Raw genomic sequence first — 18,451 nt, 5'->3', positions numbered from 1 at the left:
TCCCTTTTTTGTTGTTGTTGGTTTTATGTTTGTAACCTTAGCAGTTGTATATTTGTGCCTGTGCCAATGGAGGAGTGCACATGAATGTGCTACATTTTGGAAATACAGATATGTGAACATGCATATGCATGTGCCTTCTGTGTGGAATATATGCTTAAACCACTAGGCATGTCCAAACTTTTGATATTGTGATATGATCTCTGTGTTAGGGTTCTTTAAAGGAATAGAACTGATAGAATATATATTATGTATTTATATATATATGAATATATATTATGTATTTATATATTTATTTATTTATTAGATTGATTTACAGGCTATAGTCCAGATAGTCCGGTGTTGACTGTCTCATGACAGAAAAGCCAATAATCTAATAGTTATTTAGTCCACATTGCAAAAGGTCTAGTGAGGCAGTTACTCCAGTGTCACCCTTTGGTTCTCTTGGGTCTGCCCATCTTTCTGAATATAGACTTAGGCATAACTTTTCCTTCTTTCCTACTTTCAGATGTTTTCCAAAGCTTTCTGTAGTACTTTGGGCTTTTTTCACTTTCTCAAAGGCTTCACTTCCCACCATATGCCTGCTTGTCTGCCATGTTCCTGACCTCCATGCCTAACTCAAATGGCATGGCCCTCTTTCTTACAACTATTAGTCTATAATAAACTTTAAAACTGAAGCAACTCGTGATGTTTTAAGTAAGTTTATGATTTTTGTGTCGAGCTTTATGCATAACTATCTTTGAGGCTGCATATAGCCTGTGGATTACAGAGTAGACATGGCTGATAAGAGTTCCATAAACTCCTATGTTTATTAAATGGACTTACATGTAGCAGCAAACACATCATTGTTTGACTATATCAATGAAGGTGCCCAAGTTTGGTGACAGGTGGCAGAACTGATCGCTTCAGGTTGTCTTGGTTGCCTGAAGCTGCTTCATGTCCTAGAAGCCACGGTCTGGGCTACTCTTGTCTGTGCTGAGTACAACTCTAATTTGTATACCCTTGAACCTGTGCCCAGAGATGAACTGTCAGGGTCCCTGGATTTTTCTTAAGTGGGTTAGAGGTTAAAGTATACTGTGTAGAGCCCTAAGTGATACTCAGTACCCATTGTGTACCAAGTGTCTTAGGTTTGCTTTCCTATACCTGACCTGATGCTGGGCACACTTGTCTTCCTTGAGGGACAGCTAGGTTCTTTTCATGCCACCATTTGCTGCATATTTGCAGCCTGCACTCTTTACCTTTATGGCCCTGATTGATTGGAAAGTCACTATGTAGACAAGGCTGGCCTTGGTCTGAAATCTGTCTCTACCTTCAGAGTTAAAGACAAATATCACTGATATCTGGTATCTTGGATACTACTGGGTTATTAATTGTTTTTGTGAAGAAATAGATTAGAACTAGTTAGTTCTGATCTGTGGCTTGTCTGTTTAACTGCCTTTCGCCACAGAAATGTTAGCACCAGATAAAGCTGCATTTTAGTACGTCCTGGTTTATGTCTCAGGGAGTCCTGTGTAACCGAAGTGAACCTGACTTAAATAGGTTCAAATGACATTTTAAGGTGTTAAGATTGCCTTAATCAGATTTTACTTCAGTGAATGTATAGTGTATGTCTGTTCTTTTTTCCACCTGGCTCTCTGTAATGGCCCCATGGTGACTCTGCTGATGCCAAGTGTGCCTACCTCAGCTCTGTCTCTGACTTTCCTGTCTGACCTCACTGCCCAGCTATAGTGTAGTACTCAAAATACTTAGGCAACAATGTTCACCCCCCACCCCCACCTCCCTCCTTTCCAAGGAAACGTGGCTGTTCTGGCATAACTGGTTTTTTGAGAGGAATTGTTGAATAAGTTTGCCAAGTTCTTGCAAAATTAGTTAGATTTTGATCTATATTTTTTTCAGTTGTGTAAACCAACTTAGGGGATTGGTTTCTAAGACTTTTTGGTGGCCATGAGCAGTAATATATCTTGGTCATTTGGGATGTCTTTTTTTTTTCCCCTCCAGCAGTGTCTTCTGTCTCCTTTCGGATCTTCATAGGGCACAGGGTGTGCTCTCTTATGTTCCTATCCAGTCCCCTGGAGCAGTGGGACCAATGGTTGATGCTACTTACTGTTCTGCTTCAGTTACTATTTGGTCAGGATCAGCCCTCAATGTTTTTGCCTTGGAGAACACTTCAGAAAGCAAAAGATGGCCGGAGCTTTTCCATGGGCTGCTCTCTTCTGCTTTTATTCCACTTTTCATTGGTTGTCAGCTTACACAGCAGTCTTACACAAGACATGCACATGCACACTACTTAGAGGATACAACCTGTAAGCAAGGTTGCCTCAGTATTCTAGGACATAGGCTCTTCTTAAAGTTTTTATAGCTAAGTGTTCCATTCCATTCAATTCCATTCCAATTGAGTGTTCTTTCTATTCCAGCTATGCAAAGGGTGATCTGGACATATCTTACATCACATCCAGGATTGCAGGTATGTCTAATTGGATGATAGACATCTGTAGGGGATGTAGACAAAGGATCAGTGGAAGTAGCCAAGGTGCAAGGTGCCTCTTTAGCTTCTTTGATAGCCATGGATCCATCTGAGGTTTGACCTGGAGAATTACCCCAAGAGTGGAGGGTAGGTTACATATATTGAGCATATTTCCTGGTCAGTGAAAAAGACAAGGCCAGTGTCAGCTTCTGGCATGACTGGAACTCTGAGGATACAGAGAGAGTAATGGTAGGACCATATACATTTAAAACGAGATAGTCTAGGCAAACTATAATGAGAAAAGCTGGTGTTCCTAAAGACCATGGTGTATATCAGGTAACTGGGAAAGCTCTCCCAGACATCTGTAGTTAACTTTGTAATGTTTCTCATACTGTAGTTTATATACATCCCACTACATAGGATGGGAGACTTTAAGAGGATGAGAAGAGCCTATGTTTGGCCAGCTACCTGGCTGGGAGGTGAGCCCAGCCCAAGAGGGCAATCCCCTAGTGTCTAACTTTGGCCTGCTTTGTTTCAGTGATGTCATTCCCAGCAGAAGGTGTGGAGTCTGCAATCAAAAACAATATAGAGGATGTGCGAATGTTTCTGGATGCTAAGCATCCAGGACATTATGCTGTCTACAACCTTTCTCCAAGGATATACCGGGCTTCCAAGTTTCACAACCGGGTAAGTGGCCTTGAACTCTTCTTTTATGATTTGAGCCATTTTCCCCACTTAAGTACAGTTTTAAGTGATGGAGCTGCACTAGGCTGATGTGGACAGTGCCAGGCGACTGCAGGGAGCTGACCATAGCAGCTGCCAGAGAGGCTAGGGCTCGAGGTGTGGCCAGGGGTGGAGATATCCCAGAGTTTAAAGGAAATGTTACACTATGTGTGCATGCGTATGCGCGCGCACACACACACACACACACACACAGAAAGAGAGAGAGAAACCTTGAGAAGAGTTTTGCTTCCCAAGAAACTAGGGTGTCTTTCTCCCCTTGGCACAGGAAAAGGTAGTTCTTTGTGCAGCATCAGTGAAACACTCCTATGGCACAGGTCACTCCTAGCTAAGAGGGATGTCAAATGAGAACCCCAGCTGAGGAAGATGCTCAGAGTTTCAGGCCACCACATTTATAGAATCAGGCAAAAAGGACAATTATATGGGGACGGGAAGAGGGGGAGGCTAAAGGTATCTGCTGTCAAGCCTGACAACCAAGTTCATTCTGTCAGGCTCACATAGTGGTGGAAGGAGAGAATCAACTCTTTATTAGTTTCCCTCTGTCCTCCACATGCATATGCTCTGTGGCACTTGTGTGTATGCATATACATGGGCACACAGAGGTTAAAAAGAAAATTGTTTTTAAAATGAACAGTGTTGTAGGCAAAGACAAAGTGACCCTGTGGATATGCCAGCCAGGTTCCCTGGGACTGTGCAGAAACTTAGCTGAGTGGACTTTTTCCCCTACAGGTCACTGAGTGTGGCTGGGCAGTCAGACGGGCACCACATCTCCACAGTTTGTATACTCTATGTAGGAGCATGCATGCCTGGCTCCGGGAAGACCACAGGAACGTCTGTGTTGTGCATTGCATGGTGAGTTGTGTTAGATGCATATACTGAACCAAAGCAACATTGGTCCTGGGTATAATGGGGGAAGACCTCTGTGCTTGGAGCTTTGGGCTTGATGGACACAGACCCCTCCCTGGTGGTTCCTACTTCTATGGGATGAGTAGCACTCATAAGGGCTCTTTTCTGGTGATCCAAGCAGCACATCCAGCATTTCCAGAATCTTGGAATTTTTACCTTAAGTTTTCCTAACTACATAATGAGGGAGAAAGACTTGGATACCTTGCACACAGTGTGACATCCAACAGGAAGTACACTCAGGGCTCAGCTCTGCTTTACTGCAACTGTGTTTTGATTTTGATTTTTTTGAGATATGGTCTGGCTTTTCTGGAACTCACTATGTAGATCAGGCTGGCCTCTAACCCACAGAGATTCATCTGCCTCAGTTTTCCAAGTGCTGGAGTTAATGGCATGTACTACCACATCTGGCACAACTGTAATTATGAGTACGATGGGCCTGGTAATATTGGCCGGTAATCTCAGCTACTTGGGAAGCTGAGGCGGAAGGATCACAAGGTAAACGTCAGCCTAAACAACGTAGTAAGAGCCTGACTCTTACTAAGTGAAAGAGCATTGGGAGTACAGCACTTAGATAGCATGTAAGAGGTCCTAGGCTCAGTTCTCAGTAACACAAGTGTAGAGAAAGAAGATGATAAGAGGTCTCGGGAAGGGATTGAACATGGTGAGGCTAGAAGGCCAACTTGAAACTGAGTGGGAGGTTGACCTGTGTACTTTGCTAATGACTCTTTATTATCTTCTGGGCTCTGAATTCTCATTGCATGAAGCACATTTATATATGTTCCTAAATGTATCCTAAATAAGCCTGGCATTAGATCCTTCCCTTAGCCACACAGATAGTTAGGTTTATAGGAGCTGTTGTGAGTCCTCATCCTTTCTGTGTATGGGCCTATATGTAAAAGAAGTGTTTCTTCACTGTAGGATGGGAGAGCTGCATCTGCTGTGGCAGTCTGTGCATTCCTGTGCTTCTGCCGTCTCTTCAGCACTGCAGAGGCTGCTGTGTACATGTTCAGCATGAAGCGCTGCCCACCAGGCATTTGGCCATCCCACAAAAGGTACCAGGTGACCCTTGCTGGGGTCAATGATGCCCACAGCTCTTCTGGCCCTGAAGTGCTGCTGCCTTCACGGTGTCGGACCTGCAGTCAGGTCTAGTTTGCTGAAGGCCAAGTTAGTATCACTGTGCTTTCCAGCTCATCCTCAGACCTGTGCCCACAGGTGCCTAACAAGTACAAGCCATAGTTGGCATTCAGCTGAAACTCTGAAGCTGTGGTGGCTTCTGACTTGTGGTGGCAGCCTCCTGTTGAGGGCTTGGGTACCGGATGCTCCAGTAAATGTGTGAACTTTACGTGCCCACTTGTTCTGTGGGATCTAAACGTATGTGGACTTGGGAGGTTACTTGGTAATGCACCGTGAACCTTCACACTTTCAAATGTGAAGTGTTATTACCCTGCTTCCCTGCGGTCACAAAATTGCATATAAGACTCACTCAGACATTCCTGTTGCCATAAGTAGGTCATTCACCTGCAGTGTAAAGAAATCAATTTCTTTTATTTTTCCTTTTGTCTTTTTTGACACAGGAATCCAACCTGAAGCTTAGCCTGGCCTAGAACTCACAGTGTAGGCTAAACTGGTCTCAAACTTAGGCCAATGCCCTAGTGCTGATATTATAGATATGAGCTGTCATGTCTGGTTAAGAAGCAAATTAATGCGGCTCTGCCTAGCTTTGTCCCTTGTCCATTCACTATGGGACTACCACATTTACCAGCTATGTCCATTCATGTATTTCCTATTTCCCTAGAGCAAGACTTTCATTTGGAAGTCCAGGTCTGGAGAGGCACTGTCCATCCATCATAAACTCCCTCTGTCTTAATGAGTACTTGGAAAAACATGGATCAACCTCCTCTCTAAGAAAGTGGGTGGGTGGAACATCAAACAACAAGCCAATATGGATGAGGCAAAGGTCCGAGCCAGTAAGGGGCTCCATATTTGTCAATGGGAGTAATTAGTACTCTTTCCGATGTGCACAATTCTCTTATGAATGGGACCCACCTTAGTTGCTTACTGCCTGGTTGGTAGAGTCATGATGGAGGTGTGTTTCTCAGGTCACATGAGAGTGGCTTTGCATCTGTGTCCCCATTCTAGCCTCTGCTAGGGGTGGCTGGAAGGATTTCAGCAATTGAGCTCTTAGCTGTTTTCCACATGTTGGGTCCTACTGGGCAGGAGGTGTGAGCAGCAGAGATACTGAGTATGTGAAGCAAAAACAAGACAGTGTCTTTGGTACTCTACCATGAATCCTCGGGTCTCGTGGAGGTACACTGACATAGTGTCACTCATGTCCTAACAGTTACTGCGGCAACTTCACATCTGTCCGCTTTAAAACCCATTGTAAACTGGGACCCTCACGCCATCAACTTGCCCTAGATCTAAAGGTCACTGGGAGATGAAGCACTTGCTGTCAGGACAGATTTGGCTGGATACCATATGAGAAGACTCAGAATACTGTGGTGGTCACGGGTAAAGCTTTGGGGTATTGTAACAGTGTCTGTGCCTTAATGTCTATTCTCCACAGTCTCCAGAAAACAAGGGGAGGGAAATATATGCATTGTCTGGCCCTTTGGGTCTTGAGAGAAATAGACAGAACCAAAGAGTACATTGGAATTCAGAAAGAAATTTAAAATAGCTGATGAGTCTGCCAGAGACCCTAGCAAGGAAAACAAAGATTGAGATGTGTGTACATAGTAGTAGTGTGAGAATCTCAGACTCTTGGGTAGACTCTGACTATCAGGAGTAAACCAGTGATCTGAAAGACAAATCACCAGGTGTTGCTCACCTGAAAACTAACAAAAGATCAGAAACCAATGGTTTGTTGCAAATGACCAATCTTGTGTAAATGAATACCAGAGGAAAGTTAAGTGGAGAACGAAACACTGAATACATAAGCATCTCCAGGATTCACAGCGCTACAGCCACAGGCCCAGAAATCTCTGAGAACAGGAGCAGAACTAAAAAGAAACAATCCTTGCATATCCTCTTACTCCATCCTGAATATCCTAAACACAGACAATCTGAGGCAGCGAGAAGGAAGCCACTTGCAAGAAAGGAAAGCATGAATTACAGACTGTCAGAAACCCCTGGCCAACAAATGAAGAATTCCCTTCCCTTCCCTTCCCTTCCCTTCCCTTCCCTTCCCTTCCCTTCCCTTCCCTTCCCTTCCCTTCCCTTCCCTATCCTCCTGTTTGTTTGTTTGTTTGTTTGTTTGTTTGTTTGTTTGTTTGAGACAAGGTTACTCTCTACTTTGCCTTGCCTGTCCTGGAATTCACATGTAGACTAGGCTGACCTTGAACTCACAGAGATCCTACACATCTTTTTTTTTTTTTTTTTTTTTTTTGAGACATGTAACCTCTCTATGTAACCTTGTCTGGCTTGGAATTTGCTACGAAGACCAGACTGGCCTCAAAATCTTAGAGAGCTTTCTGCCACTCAGCCTCGGCCTCACAAATGTTAGCCTTAAAGGTGTGTTCCACCATGCAAGATGTGAAGATTGTTTTAAGCACAGTGATTAATAAGTCAATGGAAGAAAGGAGATGAATGCATAAAAATGTTTATTTAGCCAGAGTGAATTAAAGAAGAAAAATGAAGCCAAGAACATGAATAGAAGAAAATACAAATTTTAGTCCATGGCATGTTGGCATTGAGAGCACAAAGAATCTAAGAGCTCCAGTCAAAGAACAAGGATATGGACACTGAAGAGATAAGTATGTAGCAGCACAGAGAGCAGTCTGCATCAGTGGCCCTGTTGCTGTAGGGCCTATGGATTGTCCTACACACCAACAACAGGTCCTACTCTGGTCACAGGCTGCATTTGGGGGCCCAGCCACATTGTCAGGTGAAGATTCAACCTCTGATATCCAAGAGAGCTTGTTTCCCCTTCATTTTGGCTCTACTTCCAGACTCATCTGTGCATACCGTCATTCCTTTTGCCTTTGGCTAATCATCATGTGAACACAGACTTAAGTTTGTGGCTTCCACAGTTTCCTGTCTCCTGCAACTGAGACAAGTCTACAGGAGAATTGCATCCCTTCACCCGTGTTGGTTGAAGAAGATAGCTGATTCTCATCCCTGTCCCCTGACAGAGGAGACACAATTGGTGGGAGGGAGCCTGACACAAAGATGTCCTACTACAACACTCCCCAAAAGAAAGTAAGAGCAGCTCTATCATCATTCAAAATAAATTCAAGCTGAGCATCTCAGAACTGGAAAGGCAGGAGTAGAATGACCGTAAGTTCAAGACCACCTGGACTGCATAGCAAAACCCTAGCTCAAAAAACAAACAGAATAAAACAAAACAAAACAAAACAAACAACCGGGTATAGAGGCACATATCTGTAATCCCAGTGCTTGGAAGTCAGAAGCAAGAGTTCAAAGCCAGTTTCAGTTATATAAGAAGTTTGAGGCCAGTCTGGGTTATGTGGCTTTTGTCTTAAAATAAATCAAAATTTATATGATGTGGCAAAGCTAGAGAAATGGCTAAGTGTTTCAGAATACTTGCTGTTCTTGCAGAGAAGACCTGGGTTCAATTCTTAACATCCACATGGTGGCTCACAACTATGTACAGCTCTAGTCCCAGGGGCTCCAGGTCTTATGGTCTCCCAGGGCACCAGGTGTGTGAGTGGTGTGTAGACTAGTATACATGGAGACAAACACTGGCATACATAAAATGAAAATGAATCTTAAAATGATGACATAGACTCCTAGCATCCTTCTGTCAGTAGTCAGTAGAATAAGTACACACAAAATCAGTGACTCCATAGCATTGACTGACTGCTGTAGAATATTTCACCATAAATTGAAAGATATACTTCTTTCAAATACATGTGGAACATCAAAGCAACAGCATTTTGAACCATTAGTTAAACCTCAACAAATTTGGTTTTGTTTTTTGACGACTCTGTGTGTGTGTGTGTGTGTGTGTGTGTGTGTGTGTGTGTACTGGAGATACAGGTCATTGTGAGCTGTCTGATGTGGGTGTGAGAATTAAACTTGGGTCCTCTAAAGAGCAGCAAGTAGTCTTAACTGCTTAGCCATCTCTCCAGCCCCTAAATTAAAAAAAAAAAAAGTTATATTGAAATTATACATGCAAAATATGTTCTCAGCCCTAAGGGTTAATAAGACAAGAAATCATTAACATAATCTAGAAAACACTAGATATTTTTAAATGAAACTTCTTCTAAACAATCATAGATGAAAAAGAAAATCTCAAGGGATTTAAAAATATGGTATCAGATTTTTGAAGAACAACTAAAAGCTTCAAAGGGAGATTTATGGCATTACTTATATTTGAGAAGGAAAAATGTCTGATGTCTCTGTCCCCTGAGGAATTATCACATGCTTGGGTGACAGGTGCATGTCTACCTTAGGTACATTGAATATGTATGTGACATGGTGGCAGAGGAGCCCATCACGCCCCATAGCAAGCCAATGCTGGTGAAATCTGTTGTCATGACCCCCGTGCCACTGTTCAGCAAGCAGAGGAATGGCTGCCGACCGTTCTGTGAGGTCTACGTTGGAGAGGAGCGTGTCACCACCACGTCGCAGGAATATGACAGAATGAAGTGAGTACAGATTTGGGATTTCTCATCCCTTGTTGTTTTGAGTCCACTTGCAAACTTCTGAAGCAGAAACTACCTTGTGTTCTGATTGACCTGTGCTAGGTACAAATGATTTCATGTTGGGCTGAGGGTGGTGAAAGAGGAGTTATGAACAAGAGTGTATACACTCAGGAGTCAGAGGCAGGTGGATCTCTGAGTTTGAGACCAGCCTGTTCTCCAGAGCAAGTTTCAGGGCAGCTAGGGCTACATAGAGAAGCCCTGTCTCAACAAACAAACAAAAAAAAGAGTGGCTTCTTGGTATAACTTGGTACATAAACATCCAGAGAAGGTATGAATTCAAGTGTTTGGTAACATCTAGAGCTCTCTGTTTGTTTGTTTGTTTGTTTGTTTGTTTGTTTATAATTACATAAGCCAATGTCTCGATGTGTTGTAGGGAATTTAAAATTGAGGATGGCAAGGCTGTCATCCCCCTGGGCGTAACAGTTCAAGGAGACGTGCTCATCATCATCTACCATGCCAGGGCCACACTGGGAGGGAGGCTGCAGGCTAAGGTGAGTGGTACTATGTGCTTGGCCTCTGCATTGACCTTACGACCCAGTGAGCTACAAGCTGTTGTTCCATAAGTGTTTGTGCCAGTCGTCAGTGCTCACAGGGCAAAGGGAGTTTTAGCCTGCAAGGTCCAGAATTTCCCCATTGAGCATAAGCTGTAATCTTCATAAAGAGCTGTCTGTACTTAGTCTCGGCACCTCTCCTGCCTCAGCCCAAGCTGCTCTAGCCCCTATGTGGGCATCTTCTCTACTCACACCAAGCATTTGGCAGGGCCCAGCTTCCAGATAGTGTCACCCTATCTGTCCTTGAATTCTGTTGAGAAGGACAGATTAGTTGGACCCAATCTGGCAGCTCATATTCTTGGGGAAGAACTCTGATCCAGAGTTAGTATGCACTCTGAATGCGTCTCCTGCTGGTCTTCTTGTAGATGGCGTCCATGAAAATGTTCCAGATCCAGTTCCACACTGGGTTCGTGCCTCGAAACGCAACCACTGTGAAATTTGCAAAGTATGTTGGTGTTGCACTGTGCTGCTGTTGGAGAGGGACAGGTACCCAGAACCACTAGCTGAACACATGCATATGGGTCAGTCAAAAAAAAAAAAAAAGGCTAGCAAGTGAGAGACCTACCACGTGATGCTGATTGTAAAGCTGAACCTGGGCCCTGAGCCTGTGTGTGTTTCCTGTCCCTCACAGTTTACGAAGGACCCAAGTTATCTTCCACTTGGTACATGATGCCTTTGGACTGACCTTATGCATTTTTTTTTTTATTATTTTTTAGAATTTAGCCAGTTAAGTCTGGATGTGGTATAACCAACCAGTGGTGTAGCAAAGTTTACTCTATATTTGTTTCTTTGCTCAGTACAGTGTTGGGAAATAATGTTCTGGTCCTACCTTCTAGAAACTTAGTCTGCTTTTATAGACAAACATAGGAGAGGACACTACAGAAGAATGACTCCTTAGGTGACAGGACTTGTGGGATAGTAATCTGTATATTGGGTTCTAGCAATAGGCTCTAGCTTGTGGTAAACAGCTGGCATCACTGACCACTTCAAGGTTGTTGGTATCGCCTATAAGCATCATGATCTATTTTCAGATTCACCTGTGTGGGTCTTGCTGGTGGACTCTCCTCATCATCAAGCACATTCATCAGCCCTGGGTAAAAGGAAATGAGGGTTCCAGGCATGAGCAGAGAGTTACCAGGGCTATGCCCCCTGCCGTGTTGTGTTCTTGTTCTTTGCATTCCCCCAGTGGAAGCACTAGACAGAGCATGCCACAGGTCACAACTCCAGGAGACTATGTAGGTGTATATATGGTGTTTGCTAATCTCTTGCATTTGTATCTTTTTGATAGTAATACCTTACTCTTTATTTGTTTGACACAAGGTCTCTTACTCTGTAGCTTAGACTCATACCAACTATGTTACCCAGGCATGTTGATCCTCCAGCCTCAGTTTTATATGTGCTGAGATTGCAGGTGCCTCATTCTTTTTCTTGCAGACAGTAATTTCTGTAGTTTCAACCGTCACAGAAGCATGGTCAGTGTTTTGTTTGTTTTGTTTTGTTTTGTTTTGTTTTGTTTTGAAAAAGACAAAATGATTGAAGACCAAGAAAATGGAGGCAGAAGTTATATGATTCAGGTATTAGAGTTAATAAACAAAATTTTTTAATAGTTCTGATTAGTATTGCAGTAGTTTGAATGCCTCCACCAAGTTCATGCTGGAATTTAATTCCCATTGAGAGTTATTAAGAGGCCTGCTGACTTTATCTGACTATGGTGTCTGGGTCTTGCTTTTGGAAGGCTCTTAAGATTAAATGAGGCCATGAACATAGGACTGTAGTTTATATAAGAGGAAGAAGCCTGGGATAGGACACTGTATCTGGCCATATGAGGCTCAGAGCCAACTAGGACCCTACAGTGCTTCTGCCAGTCAAGAAGCCTTCACCAGATACAGCCCCAGTCTCCGACCTCTCAGCCTTCAGAACCATGAAAAGCATACGCCTTTATTTCCTCTGAATCAGCTATGATATTATTACAGCAACAGAAAATGGATCAAGACAGTATATTCAGGAAGTCAAAGAGAGGGCCAGCAAGATGGCTCTGAAAATAAAGGTGCTTGTTACGAAGCCTGATGACTTGAGTTTGATTATAGGCACCAATAGGGTGGAAGGAAAAACCAAGCCTGTGCAGGTTATTCTCTGATTTCTTAATTCAGGTTGTAACTCTTGTGTGCATGCACACACACACAAATAAATTAAATATATTAAAATATAATAAATTTTAAAAAAGAAATCAGAGGTGAAAATGGAGCATTTCAGCAGACCTAGAATGTGGAGACAAGGCAGATATGATTTCTAAACTGAAAACACAGCTGACGTGAAGAATGTGGGAATTGTCTTGGCAGCAGAACAGTCACAGTTTATTGTAAAGAATATATTCTTTAGACTGAGCACAGAGGAGGTGAAGAAAGACTGGATCTGAAAAGACAGATAAATGTCAGGTCTGAAGGCAAAGGAGAAGAGCAGATTCAGCTCCAGGAAAAATAGCCGACATCTGCCAATGAGGTGTCAGGGCTGTACATACCGCACAGTGTTTGCAAATAACAAAAAGAGAAACCCTTGCCTCAGAACATGGTTAAATTGCTGAAAGCACCTGGTAGGGAGATGCCATGATTGTCATAGTGGCAAGGCTAACATCTGTCAATGAACTGAAGAGCTAGGAGCCAGGAGTCAGGGCAGTATCATCTTAGGAGTGATGGAAATATAAAGATTCTGTATCTAGGGAAAGTGACCTTGTATGGTGTGATTAGTTTAGCAGATGTGTTCAGGGAAACAGAGGCAGTTTAGTACCAAAGGGCAGACAGAACAAACTAGAAGCAAGCCTGAAACTAGCTATAAGACATGAGGAAAATTGGGATGCTCACTGTAGTGAGTAAAAATTAGGTGTGTGTTCACTACCTAACACATCGGAAATCACTCATTAGCATTGGATTTAAGATTTGTTTGGAACTGGAAATGGTGGTGCACACCTTTAAGTCTCAGCATTTGGGTGGCAGAAGTAGTCAGATTTGTGTGAGTTCAAGGCCAACTTGGTTTACATAGCAAGTTCCAATACAGTTCGGATTGTGTAGAAAGATCCTATCTAATATAAAAGGGGGTGGGGAGGGAAAAAGAAAGAACGAGATTTGTTTGTAGTAAAATACCTAACAGCAGCACCAAAGAGTCAAGCTATGAAATGATCTCTGAGGCTCAAAAGTCAGCAATGTGATAATTGCAAGTCAAGGAAGTATGTTATGATTCCACAGGAAGCAATAATGAGCTTAATAAAGATAGAGGAGATGAAGTGTGGAACACAAAATATAATTTAATATAGGTAAGATCAGAATGAAGAAAGGAAGAAACAGAACTAAAAGAGATGGAAGGAAGACAAGCAATACAGCAACAGGTTCATCCCTAGTGTGTTGGTCTGACTCCAGATATACAAAATATTGGAGTTGTTAAGTAAACAACCCAGCTAAAAAATTAGACCTCAAATGTGTGTAGTTTACAGGAGCCAAGTTTTAGAAGTATATATGTGAAGACTTAAAAAGGTTAAAAGTGATGGAACCCACCACACAAATGTAGGCTAAAGATCTATTACTATCAGTGACAAGGTGAAATGCTTTGAGAGATGGCAGTGTAGAGGTGTAGTGTACTGAAGGGCCAGTGAGGCAGCAGCAGACCATCCATATATTTGTGGATACCCAATCACAGAATGGATAAATTACAGTTGATGTCATTTCTTTTTTCTTTTTCCTTTTCTTTTTCTTTTTCTTTTTTTTTTTTTTTTTTTTTTTTTGGCAAGCAGAACAAGTAAGCAAATCATTATATAGAACTTTTATACAATAACTTCAGTTTTTCAAACCTCAGTAACTGAAAAAAAAACCTGATTTCTCTTTTTTTTTTTTTAAATTTATTTATTTATTATATGTAAGTACACTGTAGCTGTCTTCAGACACACCAGAAGAGAGAGTCATATCTTTTTACGGATGGTTGTGAGCCACCATGTGGTTGCTGGGATTTGAACTCCGGACCTTCGGTAGAGCAGTCAGTGCTCTTAACCACTGAGCCATCTCACCAGCCCTGATTTCTCTTTTTTTGAAGTGTCCACTGTTGCTTACGTTTGGGGGATACTTCAGACCACAGAAATTTGTTTTATTTGAGTATACTGGCTATATAAGCCTGCAGTAAGGCAAGAGCATTGACAAGAGAAGCATACATACATGTGCAGCAGGATTGCTCTACAGAGCGGCTGGACTGTAGTGGTAGAAAAGAATTGGGAACACCACCATCAGATGAGCCTGAGTGAGTCAGTCTGGCCGTGGGATACACAGGAGATCTGAAGGTATCCTGTGACTGAATGAGGGTCCAAGGGGGATTTCATCATACTATGCTACAGTCATGACGCAAATCAGAAGTTTGTTTACAAGATACTACCTGTGCGAGAGTCCCCTTCACTCCCCATTGGAGCCTGGACATACCAGTATCTAGACATACCAGTATCTAGACATACCAGTATCTAGACATACCAGTATCTAGACATACCAGTATCTAGACATACCAGTATCTAGTCATCTAGCTTCCAGGGCCTCTGAAGCCCTGTGACTTGAAACCCAGCTCCCTCCCCCCTGCTCACACACCCTCATTGTGCCCTCACTGCCCTGCCGGCTAGGCTGGGCAGTCTCAAGGTCAGTTGGGCAGGGAAGTAAGAAATGACCTGTCCCCAGAACTCATCAACCTGTCTTAGAGGCTGAGCTTGCCAAGTGTACAGAACACTCTCCGTGGGCTCTCCTGTCTTGTTCTTCCATCCTCATTGATGGCAAGTTTCAGCCTCTCCTCCCTGTAGCCATCAGCTGCGTATAAGCCTAGCTGCTGTAGTTATTAAGTTATATCCCAGTGGAAAGATACATATGGAGGGAAACCCTGTCACAGAGCCATCTTGCCCTGCCCTGTGCTGTGCTCTCCAGTGTGCAGAGGGTTGCATCCTAGGCACGAAGTAGTAAAGTAGGGGTCTAAAACATTGCGGGCTCATCTGCATGCTTTTTTATAATAGTAAATGAAGCGAACCATTGCTTTGCCACCCACATAACCACTTTGCTCTCCCCAGCTTTCCTTACACAGTGGTAATTGGTAACTACAGAATCACACCGATTCAGAGGCTCCCTTAGGACCAAGAGTATGTGGCCTCCCTTGACACCCGGGAGACCCTGAAAGTGGATCACCGTTGCTATATGTGTTTCTTAGATTTTGTTGGCAGTGGTGTTGATAGGTACAAAACTTAGTATAATGTAAAAGTTATTGGGTGGCAAATGAGTATGGTTTTGACTCTGAGTGTTTAGAAGGGAGGATTTCTTGGAGCAGTGTGGAACTACCACATGGGGACAGTTCCTAAAATGGCTAAAGTTGCTGCCTGCAGGGTGGCCTAGCCCAGCCTCCTCTGCTCCCCACATTCCTCTGGTGTCTGAAGACCGCATGGCCTCCCCTCTTTCTACTCCCTGCCTATCCCTCTTCTCACAGCCCAGGTTGCCTCCCCGAGCCTTCAGCAAGCCTTGTTTCTAGCTTATAATGGTTAAATCCTGGAAGTCTTAGATTTATGATTACCTAATAGTTGGTATTTTTGTCAAGGTGTACATATTTTTATAAAAATTTATTTAAGATTTCAGTGTACCTGATTTAAACCAATCAAGTGCCTGTAGTGTGTGTCTACTTGGAGGTGAGGGGTGGGGCCTAGGGCCTCTGGTCAGGCTACAGGTCTGCTATGTGGAACCTGCCTTCCTGTTTTTCTGGATTTAGAAGTTATGCCATGGCAGTTATTCTGTGGTCACTCTGAGCACCTGGCCTCCCATAGCAACTTCTGTGTTTCCCAGCACAGTACTCAGAACTCTACCACATCAACAGGGAAGCCCTTCCTTGACACTAGGGAAGCAGGGCAGTAGTCGTATGTGCATCAGCCCTGCTCAAGTCCCCATGTTCCACGGGTAAGGATGGTTATGCTCCTATTGTCTCTGATCCTTTCTGTGGATGTTGAAGGACTTCTGATACACCCTGGCCATACTCACTCATTCTCTCTCTTTGCCTGTAGATATGACCTGGATGCTTGTGATATTCAAGAGAAGTACCCAGATCTGTTCCAGGTGAACCTGGAAGTGGAGGTAGAGCCTAGAGACAGGCCCAGCCGAGAAGCTCCACCTTGGGAGAACACCAGCCTAAGGGGGTTAAACCCCAAGATCCTCTTTTCCAACAGGGAAGAGCAGCAGGACATTCTGTCTAAGTTTGGTAAGATGTGTCCTGGCTCTCAGTGCACTTGCTTGGAACCCAGTTCTAGTTACTTTTACTCCTAGGTAAGATTTACAGGAACAGAGTTCTGCCTAAGGCTGGGCAGTACCTCTCCCCCTGGTTTTGGTCATCCCCACCTGCTCTATGCTTATTAGTGGAAACTCACTGTTAGATAAAGATACAGCTCTGATACCAGGGAAGGGAAAGACATGACACTATGATCCTGAGGTCCTTTCATGAATTCATAAACCAGATGAAACACCTGGGCCACCAGACATGGGCATAGCAGGAAAGTCTATTATTCTCTTTGCTGTGCAAAAGCAACCTCTAGAGCATCGGTTCTTAGCCTATGAGTCACAACCCCTTTGGCAAACCAGTCTCCAAGAATATTTGCATTAAGATTCATGGCAGTAGCAAAGTTACAGTTATAACATAGTAACAAAAGTTTTATGTTGGGGTGGTCACATCATGAGGGAGTATTAAAGGGTTGTGGCATTAGGAGGGTTGAGAACCACTGCTCTGGTATTGAGTCCTGTTGCTTTCTGAGTATATGAATCCTTTACCTACTTTTGGGGTTAACATGAATCTCTGACTGGGAAGGATTTCCTTCAAAGTTAGGTTTGTACCATAAGTTGACTTAGGTCATATACTCTGGACATGACAACTTAAATGCCACATTGAAGATGGAACAATTTACAAGTATTCTTAAAAGGATTATATATGTTTGCGTATGTGTGTGTGTGTGTGTGTGTGTGTGTGTGTGTGTGTGTGTATGTGTAATATGTTCTATGAGTGTGCTCTGTGTGTTCATGGGATGGGTACAGCACTGTATATCCAGACCTTGTTGTTCTCAAGGAACTGGTGCAGGTGCCCCTATGGCCTACTCTATCCTGTATTCTGACTGTGCCTTGCCCTGTGTTGTGCCTGGCACTGGTGGCCTGATGCCAGCCTTTTCCTGACAGGGAAGCCGGAGCTACCCCGGCAGCCGGGCTCCACAGCTCAGTATGATGCTGAGGCAGGGTCTCCGGAGGCTGAGATCACAGAGTCGGACTCACCGCAGAGCAGCAGTACGGACACCAACCACTTTCTTCACACACTGGATTGGCAGGGTAGGCATAGGGCATAGCTAATCATTCTTCAGTGGGGTCCAGTCCGTCACAGGACCCTGAGCTCTCTTGTCACTACTAATTCCTGGCATTAATCACACAGTTGCAGCATTCTGCAAGGGCCATATGCTGAGTTCAGGTACTTAGGATAACAGGTATTTCATGGAGACAAGCAGAATTGAGGTCTCCTTACAGGGGCTGTAGCCCTACACATTGGCCAGTTTTAGAAGGATTTATGTCAGTGGTGACCAAAGCCAAGGCCTCATGCATGCCAGACAAATCCTCTACACATGAGCCACACATTTAGCCTTGTCTGGCACACAAACTAAGAATAGTATGTATTCTTTGAACACAGAAATAGGTACACATACACACCACACACGAATGCACACACCCAAATGTGCGTACACACACATGCCCACAAAGCCCAAGGTATCGATTTCATTTCATTATTGACTTGATGTCATTTGCAGACCAAGTCCTTATACACATAGTTTCATTACCAGGCCCACGGGGAGCAGAGGAAGGTCTTCAGTAGAGGGATAAACTAAACGGTGGTGGTTGATCGCATCCCCACCTGGGAATTACTTTATTTCTTACTGCCTCCAGTTTCTACTAGGCATCTTAGTCTCTTCCTCATGTCTCATAGCCTAGTTAATACAACTAAACACCTATGATTCACCTACCACTTGGCTCCCTAACTTATAATCCAGGGTATGCCACTACCACTCAGGAAAGGACATTTCCCCAGGAAATGCTATGGTGTGTCCC

At 43.5% G+C, this 18,451-nt stretch overlaps 1 protein-coding gene across 11 annotated transcripts in view; it reads left to right on the top strand.

Annotated features, from left to right (window-relative positions):
• Positions 1 to 18,451, top strand: part of Gak (cyclin G associated kinase) — a 60,671-nt gene that overhangs the window by 27,863 nt on the left and 14,357 nt on the right. For 7 of the 11 annotated variants that reach the window (XR_003955633.1, XR_001784677.2, NM_001359924.1 and 4 more), the window contains 9 exons: positions 2,412 to 2,461; positions 3,000 to 3,148; positions 3,932 to 4,054; positions 5,027 to 5,160; positions 9,523 to 9,717; positions 10,148 to 10,265; positions 10,691 to 10,770; positions 16,381 to 16,574; positions 17,537 to 17,683. Coding sequence is in view for 7 of the 11 variants with exons in the window: in NM_001359924.1 (NP_001346853.1) it covers positions 2,412 to 2,461; positions 3,000 to 3,148; positions 3,932 to 4,054; positions 5,027 to 5,160; positions 9,523 to 9,717; positions 10,148 to 10,265; positions 10,691 to 10,770; positions 16,381 to 16,574; positions 17,537 to 17,683 (1,190 nt within the window). In the remaining 4 variants the exon portion in view is untranslated. Of the gene's footprint in view, positions 1 to 2,411; positions 2,462 to 2,999; positions 3,149 to 3,931; positions 4,055 to 5,026; positions 5,161 to 9,522; positions 9,718 to 10,147; positions 10,266 to 10,690; positions 10,812 to 16,380; positions 16,575 to 17,536; positions 17,684 to 18,451 lie in introns of all 11 variants that reach the window. The other 4 variants (NM_001359922.1, XM_006534905.3, XR_389271.4 and 1 more) reach the window with 3 other exon arrangements.

This window comes from Mus musculus, chromosome 5 (assembly GCF_000001635.26).
Source record: "Mus musculus strain C57BL/6J chromosome 5, GRCm38.p6 C57BL/6J".
Taxonomy (NCBI): domain Eukaryota; kingdom Metazoa; phylum Chordata; class Mammalia; order Rodentia; family Muridae; genus Mus; species Mus musculus.
Note: the sequence above shows the minus strand (reverse complement) of the source record. Positions and strands in the feature narration are given on the sequence as shown.